We start from the raw sequence: 14,522 nt of genomic DNA on the forward strand, positions 1-14,522 counted from the left end.
ATTATATAGACGTGATAACATTTTATAACTGGACCTAATTACTGTAGAGCGCTCCATCAAATGTAGTTTTTGCCTGAGATTTGTTTTATACCTGGGACCTAGTTACTTCATTATAAAATTGAGAATGGAATTGGAGAATATGTCAAAGAGACAACACCCCACCAAAGAACAGACAACAGGAAATGATACTATTCAATTCAATCATTGTAGTTTGCGATTTACGTGTAGTAAGTAAACCAGGACGGACCCAAACAGAACGAATTTGAAAGCAGGAAAAGCTGTGCACCTTGTTATCGGCATAACTGTTTCAGAGGACAATACGAACACTGAAAAATACAGGCTAGATATAAGGCAAAGGTACTCTATTTCTGGATTTTTTTTCTGAGTTTAGTGTCTCGACGCTGTCATGAAATTATGTGGGAAAATTTTGGCTCCTTTGGAAACTTTTATCTGATCGACCAGAATATTTTTTTCACCACAAATTTTAAGTCGAAAAAAATAATACGTGCAAACCCCCCCCCCCCCCCCTCCCCCTTTAAAAAAAAAGTAAAATGGTCGTTCCTTTTATCACATCAAATCTTTTGAATTGAAATGATACAAATTCTTCTCCACTTAATTCTGATTTTTTTCAATTCTTTTAACGATAAAACTGGCAGGAAGAAAGGTTTTATTTTCCTTTTATTACATTATTATATCAAATGTCCCGCCTTTAACTTTCTGAAGATCGTTCACCTGTAAAATTATTGTTCTTGCAAGAGAAGGAGGGTCCCGATGTATGTTGACGTCCTGAATCTTTTTACCAAAATACATTGTAACTGTTGATTGTAAGTTTGCATTTTTACTTTTCCAACCACTGGCAATATATCTCAAGTTAAGTTCATGATATTTTCACCGATCAACATTTGAACTAATAATATTGACGTTATTTATACGGTTTAAAACACTTTCACATTTTTACAGGTGTGCCTTTTGCGGCTTTACCTGTAGCTGTACATGCAAACAAACACATTTACATATTTCATGGACACTCGTACATAAACCTGTAGTGTGATCAGTTTATTGATTGCTTCAGGCTAGTGGTGTGTGTGTTGGTGTATATGTGAGAGTGTTTGATTATTTGATTTTAGATATGATTATATCCTTTATTTTCAAGTACAAAGCTAACAAAAGCAAATAGTTTTTACAACTTAAAATCAAGTGTGTAGAAGCGAATGTCCAATAAAATAAAGTATGGAAAGCCTTTATGATATCCTTTATGCACTATTTATCAAAATAGCATTACATTCATGTCGCAGTCGATTTACAATAAAGTAAATGTAGTATGTAGTTTACCTTTGTGTGTGCATGTAGTTTATTGTCCAGTTATCTTTCTTAATTACATTTCAAATGCGGTTTTTTAAATAGTATAATGACTGTGCATTCTGAATTATTCCCATTTTATTTTCCTTAAGATTGTTTTTGTTTGTTTTTGGAATACAAACATTGAAAGTATAAACAGCAAATAGAAAAAAAATGTATAACAAATAGCAACGCACTACGATAAAAAGCGTTGATACCCCACATCCTACTGAAAGAAAATAGCAGAAAACTAACAAAAAATTCCTCCACCAGCTATAGGTCGTATTTTATTTTTCTACCTTACCCATCCTTTGTATTGATCAAAGCAGCACTTAAGGAGAGGGTTGGCGCCTTCAAACTAGTTTAACTCAACACATTATATATATATGTCTGTGTCAGATCAGAAGCCTGTAATTGAGTGGTAGCTGTTGAATCTTGCTGTTTATCATATTTGTTTTTTGTTTCTTGTTTTCTAAAGTTTGTTCTTGTGTTGTACTATCAGTGGACCACTAAATTGGTCTAGTATAAAGCCATGTTACAGCTGATTGCATTGAGTGTGTAGGCAAAGGTAATATATTTTGTTAGCTTGCTTGCTAGCTGAACTGCGAAGTCATTATTAGGTTAGGTAAACTACCCTCTTTTAAGAGTAGAATAGTCCGACAATTAACCAATGTACCTGCCTGTAGGACTAGTAGGCTACTTCGAAAGGAGGGTAGTATACCTTACCTAATAATGACTTCACGGTTCAGCTTTAGCAAGCAAGATAACCGAATATACAATATATAAACTTTGCCTACACACTCAATGAAAAAATATCGACTGTAATATTCTGATCACATAACACTAATATGCCATTGTTCTCGTCCTGAATATGCATAATAATTTGCCACTGGACGTCAAGAAGCAATCTATCACCAACATTCTATTCTTCAATGATCTTCAATGCACTGGGTTTATAATGATAATGCCACTACCGGTTGATCTGTCATGGGTGGTCATTAACATATCCCGTTCTCCTTTGACAGGATTTCTGACGTGGAACTGCCTAGCAACATCACGTTGACGAATTCGTGTTTACTAAGCAAGTTCGTATGGCCTGAGTGTATTGCTTAGTCCCGCTTATATGAAATTTTAATATGGTTTTACTGATTTTTAAAAGTATTGTATGGATGTAAAGAAACATTTAACAAAGAAAACTAAAAATAAATCATTGTGGGTTTCAAATTTCCGTTTGAAACAAATACTCGACGTCAATAATCCAGAGTGTTCAATATATACCTTCAGGTAAGTCAGTTAAGTCAGTCTCAGGAAAATGAGGTACTGAATTTGTATAAAAAAAAAAGAGAAGTACGGTAGACATTAATTGAATTTAAAAATATATATACATGAAGAACATCATGATTTGGTTAAACAAAACCACTGAAATTTGTATTCCGTTATTAATATATAAAAAAGAAGACGTGGTATGATTGCCAATGAGACAACTATCCACAAAAGACCAAAATGACACAAACGTTAACAACTATAGGTCACCGTACGGACTTCAACAATGAACAAAGCCCATACCGCATAGTCTATCAGTAAATACAAATGTTTTTGACAATTTATTTCGGGTGCAAATTTTACTTTTTTTTTATTATAAATACGCAGTTTTCAATGATTTTTGGAGATTTTGAATTAATCTTTATCTAAGTGATTTTTTTTCTCCCATTTCAGGAAGATCAAATGGTCTATACTTACATACGACAGATGCGACAGTAACCTGGAGGACCTCTTAAGCAGGGGCAAAAATAGTATTACATTAATAAAGAGATGATGGAAAATGAGGAAAAAAAACTGTTCGCTTGTGGTTTGTGCGGTGAAAATTTTGGTCAGAGTAGACATCTACGGGAACACGTGAAAACTCATATCACTGGAAGATACAAATGTGATACATGTGGTGAATGTTTTCATCGATATTCCAAATTACAAGTACACAAAAGTGCACACAAGGGTGAAAGACCCTATAAATGTGACGTATGTGGAAAGGAGTTTAATATAAAAGGGAATCTTAAGGCTCACATGAGAATACACACGGGAGAAAAATTGTTTAACTGTGAAGTATGCGGTAAAGGTTTTAATCGTAATAAAAATTTGGCAAGGCACACGAAATTACACACTGGTGAAAGACCGTACGTGTGCAACGAGTGTGGGAGTCGATATATTGATAAAAGGGATTTGGAACGACATATGAAAAAACACACCAGTGAAAATGGTGAATTCCGCTACAAATGTTCTGTTTGCAGCCTATGTTTTAAATATAATACATGCATGAAAAGACATTTGAAAACACATATATCTCTTACAACTTGTACAAGTGAAGCATCTTCTAAATGTGAAGATACAAATATGAAAAAGCATTTGCAAATACATATATCTCTTACAACTTGTACACGAGAAGCATCTTCTAAATGTGAAGATACAGATATGAAAAAGCATTTGCAAATACCTCTCACAACTTGTACAAGTGACGAATCATCTAAATGTGAAGATACAAATAAGACATTTTCTAATCATCGAGACATAAACGCTCTTGGGAGTAATTTTGTAAAGCCTTCTGTTGACAACCCTATTGTATGTGATATATGTGACAAAGTGTTTAAAACTAGTGCAACATTAAAGGGTCATATGAAAACACATACGGGTAAGAAACCGTTTAAATGCGAAGTTTGTGATAAAAGATTTAATCATAAACCACATTTGTCACGACACATGAAAATACACACTGGTGAAAGAGCATACGGGTGTAATAAGTGTGGGAAAGATTTTATTGACAAATCCGAGTTGAATAAACATAATAAGAGGAAACATAGGCATGATAATTGCGTCTCGAGTATCATTTGCTCTGAGGAGAATAAAACCAAAGAAACGCCAATTGATAAAAACCATTCTAAATGTACAGAAATTGGTACTTCACACTATCAAACGTACGCGACAACAAACACAGTTGATGCAAGTCAGGAACCTCTTAAATCTGCTGAAATCGTAAATGAGTTAGACGATTGTCAACACAAATTGGAACATACCGGAACATCCAGTGACGGAACACATAAAACTCTTAATAGCGAGGGTAACTTGGAAAAGATGCAGGAACACATGGAATCTCAATCTACCGATGAACTTTTCAAGGGCAAATTGAATGATACTGGAAAAGAGGTTTGTAATCGTAGCATATTACAATCACCTATGATCAAACATATTGGTGAAAAACATTTTAAATGTGGAATATGTGGAAAAGAGTTTAATAAAAAAATCACATATGTCAAGACACATGCACATCCATACTGGTGAAAGACCATACGTGTGTAATAAGTGTGGGAAAGCTTTTATCGAGAAAAGCAGCTTAAAACGACATATGAGAATACACAATCGTGAAAGTAAAAAATGCCATCTTGACTCGAGTAACATGTGTTCTGATAAGATAAAAACTGAACCAATTCCGGTTCATGGAAAAACTTTTAAATGCGAAATCTGTGATAGACAGTTTAGTAAAAAGTCATATTTGTCAAGACACATGCGTATTCATACCGGGGATAAACCATACGTGTGTAACAAGTGTGGGAAAGGGTTTATTGAGAGAAATAAACTTATACGACATGAGAAAAGTGTACATATTCATGAAAATGAAAAACTCCATGTCGTCTCGAGTAACATATGTTTTGAGGAGAATAATATTGAAACAATTCCAGTTGATGAAACATCGTCTAGATGTGTCGAAAATGGTACTTCAAACTTACAAACTTATGCAATAACAAATGAGAAAAGTGTACATATTCATGAAAGTCAAAAACTCCATGTTATCTCGAGTAACATATTATGTTCTGAGGAGGATAGAATTGAACAAATTCCAATTGATGAAAAATCGTCTAGACGTGTCGAAAATCGTACTTCAAGCTTACAAAAGTACGCAATAACAAACACATGTACTTCAAATCAGGAAACTCTAATATCAGATGAAGTTGTTACATGTAGTAAGATAGATGACCACGAAGACAAACTGAAACAAATGGAAACTGCTTATGGTTACATACGGGAAATTGATGAGGGTAAAGAAATCGGTCAAACGAATCAGATACCTAATTGTGTCTTGGGTAACATGTATTCTCGTGAGGTTAAACCTGGTCCAATTCCGACTGAAGCCGAACCTTCTACATGCCGAGAAAATGGAAATTCACATTTACAAACGTCCGCGAAAATAAACACCTTTATTACAAATCATAAAGCTCTTACGTGTGATGAAGTTGTTAACAAACTAGATGAAGACAAATTGGAACCTATGAAAACATCGAATGATAACACACATAAAAGTGATGATGGTAACGAAATAGGTAAAACGGAACACTTACCCAATTTTGTCTCTGGTAATATGTGTTCTCAAGAGTTTGAGCCTATATCAATTCCGACTGATGCAATATCTTCTAAACATGATCAAAATGGTACGTCACACTTACAAACGGACTTAAAAACAAACATGTGTATACCAAACAATGAACCTGTTAAATGTGACGAAATCGTGAATAAGTTAGATAATTGTCAAGACAAATTGGAACATATGGGAACATGTAATAGTGGAACACATACAACTGATGATGATAAAGGAATTGGTGAAACGGGATATATACCGACAAACAGAAAATCTACCTATAAACCTTTCAAGTGCAAGGATTGTGGGAAAGAGTTTTCTCATGAAAGCAGATTTCAGACACATGTCTTGCGAGAACATTCAGAAGAGAAACCTTTCGAGTGCAAAGAATGTGGCCAAGGTTTTATGAAAGACAAACATTTGCAGTCACATTTAGGACTACATTCTGGTGAAAGACCTTTTAAGTGCGACGAATGTGGTAAAGGATTTATGACGAAGCCTTCTTTAAAGTCACACATGATATCACATTCCAGCAGCAAACCTTTTAAGTGCAATATATGTGGTAAATCATTTAAGGTATGGGCACCCTTAGAAAATCATATACGAACTCACTCATTCGAAGACCAGTTTGAATGCGATTTATGCGGTAAACGTTTTGCTATGAAGAAAAGTTTAAAAAATCACAGGAGAGTTCACACAGGTGAAAAAACAGCATGTAAAATTTGTGAGCAGGAATTCACGTTTATCAGCAGTTTAAAATTACACATGAGAACGCATACAGAAGAAAAACCCTACAAGTGTTCTTATTGTGGAAAACATTTCAGTCGCAGTCGGTATTTAAAAGTACACATTAAAATACACACTGGTGAAAAACCATACATGTGCGATGAGTGTGGTAAACAGTTTATTGGTGGAAGGGAAATGAGAAAACATATGAAAACACACACAAAAAAAGTTGTATGTGATTCTAGTAACTCTTTTGATCAATAGTTTGTTAATGACCAATTTGTGGGAGACGTCACCAAGCATTGTGTCACAGCAATGGAATAAATCAACATTTTTGTATGTCTGAATATAATTCTTATCTTTGTCCTCATCTGGCCCCTAAATAAAAGTGTACTACATTTGTACTTCAGTGAACTTGGACTTTTCACAAAACTCCAAAGATATAAATGAACTTAAAATTAAAACAAGAGTGCACACGCTGAAATGTCTTGCCTCCTTTACTAATCATTGATACTATTTTGATAGTCCTTAATAAAAAGCTTTATAACAACTACAACAAAACTAATTCTTGACCAATAAACCATGAAAATGAGGTCAAGGTCAGATGAACCATACCAGGCAGGCATGTACAGCTAACAATTCTTTCATACGATAAATATAGTTTACCTATTGCTTATAGTTTAAGAAAACAGACCAAAACACAAAATCTTAACACTGAACAATAAACCATGAAAATGAGGTCAAGGTCAAGTCAAACCTGCGCGTCTGACACATAGATCATAAAATATTTCCATATATCAAATATAGTTGATCTATTACATATAGTATTAGAAGAAAAAAAAGACCAAAACTCAAGAACTTAACTTTGACCACTGAACCATGAAAATGAGTTTAATGTCAGATGACACCTGCAAGCTAGACGATGTTCACATTACAATGATTCCATACACCAGACATAGTGACCTATTGCATACAGTATAAGAATAACAGACAAAACCACAAAAACTTAACTTTAACCACTGAACCATGAAAATGAGGTCACGGTCAAATGACATCTGCCAGCTAGACATGTTCACCTTTCAATCATTCCATACACCAAATACAGTAGACCTATTGCATAGTTTCAGAAAAACAGACCAAAACACAAAAACTTAACTATAAGCACTAAACCATGAAAATGAGGTCAAGGTCAGATAACACATGCCAGTTGGACATGTACACCTTACAGTCCTTCCATACACCGAATATAGTAGACATATTGCTTATAGTATTTGAGATATGGATTTGACCACTAAAACTTAACCTTGTTCACTGATCCATGAAATGAGGTCGAGGTCAAGTGAAAACTGTATGATGGGCATGATGACCTTGCAAGGTACGCACATACCAACTATAGTTATCCTATTTACTTATAATAAGAGAGAATTAAACATTACAAAAAATCTCGACTTTTTTTTTCCAAGTAGTCACTGAACCATGAAAATGAGGTTAATGACATTGGACATGTGACTGACGGAAACTTCGCATCCATATACAAAGAATGAAGCATCCAGGTCGTCCACCTTCTAAAATATAAAGCTTTTAAGACGTTAGCTAACGCTTCCGCCGTAGCCACCGGATCACTATCCCTCTGTCGAGCTTTCTGCAACTAAAGTCGCAGGCTCGACAAAAACAACATACCAGACTAACAAAAGCTAGAGACTCTTGATTTGGGACAGGCGCAACAATTCGTCCGGGTTAAACATCAGTCCAAAAGAAGTCCGATGTCAGGATAGGTAACAATAGAACCTAAGCAAGATGACAACGTGTAAATGAATTATCAAAGGACTACTAGCAGTAACTGACATACCAGCTCCAGACATTATTTTAACTGATTGAAAGATTATGTCTTCATCATATGAAAATCAAGTACAATACTTCTCGTTAGGGTTTGAGTATCATACCACCATTATCATAAATATGTCAGAAGAACTTAACCCGTAGCATGCCAACAACTGTAGGACAATGTTAAGTTTTAGTGGATTGGTCTACTTTCAACTAATGTAACCAAAACGGCCACTTTATTATATGTATTATATATTTGTTATAGTACATTTAACATAAGCAACACGACGTGTGCCACATGTGAAGCAGGATCTGCTTACTCTTCCGGAGCACCTGAGACCACCCCTAGTTTTAAAATGGAGTTCGTGTTGCTTATTCTTTAGTTTTCTATGTTGTGTGTACTATTGTTTGTCTGTTTGTCTTTTTCATTTTTAGCAATGGTGTTGTCGATTTATTTTCGATTTATGAGTTTGACTGTCCCTTTAGTATTTTTAGTCCCTCTTTTATTCGGTCTGAAACTGCTGATTACTGTGTCATTTTGTCTCTTGTGGAGAGTTATCCCAACGGTAGTCATATCATGTCTTTTTTAATATGAAACATCCAATGTCAATGCAAAAGTTTTATCTCTATCAATATACTCTAATTCCAGTGGCAGATTTCCCCCGACCTTCAGTCCGGACATCCTCTATAACATAATGTATAACAGGTTTGATAGGTTAATTTATTCTCGCCCTGAACATTTGTGAAATATTTGACATTGTACGCTAAGCAACCTACACGCAATCAATTAAGCAATTCAATGAACCATGACAAAGCATGAAATATAAATAGAAAAATAATCCTTCGTTAAAAATATATACGTATATGCAAATACAAATGCGTACCTAATACCGTTTAATCATCTTCAGTGGTTCCCTTTAAAATGATGAGTATAAACTTCAACAAAAAAATAAACTGTTGAGCCAGATGTATGTCTTACCTTTACGTAATAAGTAACTATATTGAGTTGACACGGCACTATTGTATGAAAGCTTATTTGAGTTATTCTATGTTTTAGAAAAAAATGTAAGTCGTCGCTCCGACTTATAATATTTATCACTGGCCACGAGCTACTTATTCGTTGCCACGATTTACTTATTCGTGACAACGACTTATTTATCTGAGAATGAAATGACTTAACAACTCCCGGCAACAAGTTTGTAACTTGTTGCCACTAATGAGTAAATCGTGGCCACGGATAAATAAGTTGTGGCCACGAATAATATTTTTTTTCTAGAACATATATAGAGTGACACAAATAAGCTTTCATACATACATGTTAACTATGCAAAACATTATAGTTAGTAGAACATGACTGAGGGAGCGGGCCAAATAAACTCCATTGAAATGAAATAAAATGCGCAAATATTCATACAAATGTATACTAAATGTAATTAACCAACCACTAATGGTAAACTGACCTAAATGACAAACTAAAATTAATACAAGTATTCAAACGATTGTGAAGTAAATTCAGAAGATGGTTTCCCGCCTCTTTCAATGTCGTCTGCCATTTCACAATCTCTTAGTCTTCTCAAATGAAGCACATTTAACTTTTTTCCTAGTGTGCATTTCTATATGTCTCCTCATGTCTCTCCCATCAATAAACCGTTTACCACATTCATCACACATATGAGGTTTCTCACCCGTGTGGATTTTCATGTGTCTATTCATATGTTGTCGTTGACCGAATCGCTTCCCACATTCCGAACACATGTACGGTTTTTCACCCGTATGTGTTCTCATATGTGCCTTCATACTATCAATAAAAGTAAACTCCTTCTTACAGATATTGCATGTGTGTTTCTCTCCTGTATGTATTCGTCTGTGCCTTTTTAAGCCTTTTATTTCTGCAAAGCGTTTGTTGCATATGTCGCATTCAAATTGGTCTTCGGTTGAATGTATTCTTGCATGATTTTGTAAGTGTGTCCACTGCTTAAATGTTTTGTTACATATAACACACTTAAACGGTCTCTCACTAGAATGGGTTATCAAGTGGGCCTTTAAAGAACTTTTTGTTTTGAATCCTCTACCACATTCATCGCACTTAAACAGTCTATCTCCAGAATGTACTAAATAGTGTGAATGTAAATGTGATTTTCTCATAAAACTTTTACCACACTCCTTGCACTTAAAAGGTTTCTCTTCTGAATGCCTGATCATATGTTTCTGCAAACTACTCTCCTCCCAAAACTTTTTCCCGCAATCCTTACACTTGAAAGGTTTTAAACTAGCATATATTTTCAAGTGTGTCTGTATCTCTTCCCTTTCATTTTGTCCCCCACCTTTAACATCAGTTGTGTGGGTGCAGCCATTAGCTGTTCCCGTATGAGTCTTTGAAGTTTGACATGCATCGTCTAACTTATTTATTTCATTGTTACATTTAAAAGATTCGCCATTTGTAATAAACGTTTGTGTTTTCTCGATTTCTTTCATGTCTGAACAACCTACATCACTTTTGGTTCGTGTTTCCGCATGTTCGTTCACGTGTGAAGCACAGTCTTCAACACATTTAGAAGAGTTTTCCTCCTTAGAAACGGGAACAGTCTTTTTAGCTTCGGAACATGTGTTACTCGAGACGCTTTGAAGTTTTTCAGTATGAGCTTTTATATCATGTCGTTTTAATTCAAATTTCTCAACAAATCCTTTCCCACACTTATTACACACGTACGGTCTTTCACCAGTATGTATTTTCATATGACGTGACAAATGTGGACTATGATTGAACCTTTTCCCACAGACGTCGCATTCGAACGGTTTTTCGCCAGTATGTATTCTTATGTGAACTTTTAAATTCGAATTAGAAATAAATTCCTTGCCACAAGTATAACATTTATATTTTTTTTCCCAAGTATGTTTTTCTATGTGCACTTCTAACTCAATATTTTGTGGAAAGCCAATACCACATACATCACATTTAAATTCTATATCATTCTTGTGTGTTTTCTGGTGTGCATACATATTTCCTATTTGGCTAAATGCTTCATCACAAAAATTACATTTGTGAAGTATAATTTTAATGTCAATAGTAGGTTTAATATTACGCATTTCTCGACTTTTATCAGATGTTTTTATTTTGAGTAAGTCATGTGTTTTCATGTGCTTTTTCATTATTTTTTCATATCTAAAGCATTTACCACATACACCACACTTATGAGGTTTTTCACCCACATTACTACTTTCCGCGGTCACTGATTTCTCGGTGTGTTTTATCATGTGTCGTTTTAAATCTGCTCTCTCAATATATCGTTTTCCACACTCATTACACACGTACGGTCTGTCATTAGTGTGTATTTTTATGTGTCTTAACAAATGTGAACTATGATTAAACCGTCTTTCGCATACTGTACATCTGAACGGCTTTTCACCGGTATGAATTCTCTTGTGAGAAATTAAAGATTGCTTTGAATTTAAACCTTGACCGCACACGTCACATTTATAAGGCCTCTCTTCAGTGTGCATTCTCGTGTGTATATTTAAAGCTTTGATAGCGTGAAAGGTTTTATCACATAGGTCGCATTTATATTCTCCAACAGTATGAGTTTTAATATGTTTACGTAAAAGAGAGCTAAAACTAAAATTCGCACCACACAAACCACAAGAAAACTGGTTTTCATCACTGTTTTGAGCAATCTCCATTACGGCCATGAAATACTAAGTTTCTCCTCTGAAAATAAATAAAATAAATCAATATTTTAGAATAATTTGACATCAAACATGCATATTGCATTGCTATGACGAGATTGTAATTGTTATTAAGAACACAATAAGTTAACTTAATCAATGTTTAGATATAAAATTCAACTTTCGTTTAAGACTATAACATATTATCTTTTTTATATCCTCACCAAAATAACGCAGGCATTTATCACCGACAAAAGTAGCATACCTTTAGTACATTAAAAGAATATAGTGGTTTTTTTCAGAAACAAATATACTGTACGTATGACTAAAATAGTAAAAACCGAAGTCACCAATAGCGTTTTATACATGATCAATACAGTTGTGATCATTTATATATATACAAAAATACACACTATAGGCACTAACACCAGGGGCGAATCCAGCCATTATATAAAGAGGGGGTTCCCAATCCAGGAGAATAGGGGGGTTCCTACCATATGTCCCCATTCAAATGAATTTGATCGTCCAAAGAAAGGGGTTCCAACCACCGGAACCCCTCTCTGGATCCGCCACTAGTGTAACACCCATCCTACAATGGGGGGGGGGGGGGGGGGGGGGGGGGGGCTAGGATGAAAAATGTTGTCCTGTCTTGTTTTTTAGCTGTAATCTCTGTCCTGCCTTTTTATTTTCATTCTGTTCGGTCCTGCCTTTTTTTTTTTAGTTTATCCGACTTTTTTTTACCTAAATTGTCGTCCTGACTTTTTTTTGCAATTGTCTCATCCTGCCTTTCTTTTCTACTCAAAACTCCTGTCCTGCCTATTTTTTTCAAATTTCATCCTAGCCCCCCCCCCCCCCCCCCCCCCCTAAAAATCAAATGGTAGCTCCCTTAATCCGTGTGATGCAATGTATAAAAAAAAATATGTCCAATAGCTAATACTAATATATGTATTTATAAATCTGTGTGTTTGCCTATATTTATATGATGACTGCGTCTGTTTATACATGTGTAGAGTCCATGTGCTGGTAGTAAAATGTAAAGCGGTGTGTAAACAATAATTATGTGTAGTCAAGGATTACATGTACATACATGTATATATACTGTTTGAATTGTAATCGTAATTGTATTGACAGGAATAATCGCATGCAAATTATATTAGTGTTTGCAAAACGTTCGTATTTAAATTATACTTACAATAAAGAAAACGAATCATTTTTTGCATAAATATTTAGGACGTCAACAAATCAGGTAATCCAAAGAACGATAATTTTACAGGTGAATGATTTTCAGAAATGAAGGCGGGAAATTTAAAATATTTAACGGCAAAGGATTTTTTTTATTTTAGTTAAAATGTAAATCATTAACTTGAGGTAAAAGCCATAATCAGTCTTACACCTAAGCCCTTCAGAGTGAAATTTCATATCTTCTGTCTAATTTTGTAATGAGAAATCTATAGCATTTGTTACATATATGCTAATTTAAAGTTTATTGATTTCTATGATGGCCGGGGTACATGCTAATGAGACTGGTGTTAAAATTATTGTATTAAACATGAAAAAGTATAAAAATTGAAGGTGACGATTCAGAGAATGGCAATCATAGGGGTAAATTTTATAGTAACCATGGCATTGGAAATAGAAATTTTAATAACAGGTTTATAGATAGGAGACAATATAAAGATAAAACTCAAGATGTAAGATATCAAATATATCCATACAATGATGACACACAGCTGACATGGCAGGGTAGTCATTATAGTTACAACAATGAGACGCCACAAAACCTGAATAGTAATTTAAGATACAACAATCACACAACACAAACTAACAGCAGGGATAACATGTTATCACTTATGGAATGTATTTAAAAGAAAAGAAAAACACATAGTTCTTGTTTTGAACTCCATGTAATTGTAAAAAGGTAAATGATAATTGATATAGCAAAAAACAGGTGTTTATTGTTGTTATATTTTTTTTTTAATTATTTTGTTAGTTTTTGTTTTTGTTCAGTATAGTTTTTTTATAATTGGGTGGATTTCAATATTACCCTTTATAAAAAATCTTTGAAATTAGGTATGTAAAATTTTGCAGCAATGTTGAAAAGAAATGTTTAATCAAACTGTTTTAAAGAAAAATACAGTTCAGTATAGTTAATCATTTTGAATGATATTAGCTTAATGAAAAATAGCTTGTATGGTATAGACATTAGACATTATTTTTATTTTTTTTTATTTTTCCAATCATGGGCCCTTGTCAGGCAAGATACAAAAACATCATAATACAATGATTATATAAACATTAGTGAAATACACAATAAGTAATACACAAATAATAAATTGATAATTTGAGCAATGTAGGATATAATTATAGTAAGAGACTGGTATATGCGAAATAAGAATTGGTCAGTTCTTATTTATAACATAAATAAAATTAGCTTTAAAAGTTATTAGAAACAACCATAAGATACACACTTGTGTATCAATTATTTTTTTTCTTTGATGAAAGACCTAATAGATATTTATTTATTCAAACATTTCCATTATCTGTAAAAGATTTGATCATATTGTATGGA

General features: G+C 34.0%; 1 protein-coding gene and 1 pseudogene across 1 annotated transcript; one reads left to right on the forward strand and one right to left on the reverse strand.

Moving 5' to 3' along the window:
- Positions 1–742: 742 nt before the first annotated feature.
- LOC134724499 (zinc finger protein 721-like) lies at positions 743–6,854 on the forward strand (annotated as a pseudogene).
- A 2,847-nt stretch (positions 6,855–9,701) lies between these two features.
- Positions 9,702–13,219, reverse strand: LOC134724500 (zinc finger protein 91-like). Its single transcript, XM_063587552.1, has 2 exons — positions 13,146–13,219; positions 9,702–11,996 (listed from the first exon to the last, which is right to left on the reverse strand). The coding sequence occupies exon 2, from the start codon at positions 11,975–11,977 to the stop codon at positions 9,845–9,847; it is 2,133 nt and encodes a 710-aa protein (XP_063443622.1). The 5' UTR covers positions 11,978–11,996; positions 13,146–13,219; the 3' UTR covers positions 9,702–9,844.
- Between the last annotated feature and the right edge of the window lie 1,303 nt (positions 13,220–14,522).

Source organism: Mytilus trossulus, chromosome 7, assembly GCF_036588685.1.
Source record: "Mytilus trossulus isolate FHL-02 chromosome 7, PNRI_Mtr1.1.1.hap1, whole genome shotgun sequence".
Lineage (NCBI taxonomy): Eukaryota > Metazoa > Mollusca > Bivalvia > Mytilida > Mytilidae > Mytilus > Mytilus trossulus.

What these genes read in the sequence shown, in the direction of transcription:
- LOC134724500 (XM_063587552.1), bottom strand. Translation starts at nt 11,977, where the DNA reads ATGGCCGTAATGGAGATTGCTCAAAACAGTGATGAAAACCAGTTTTCT.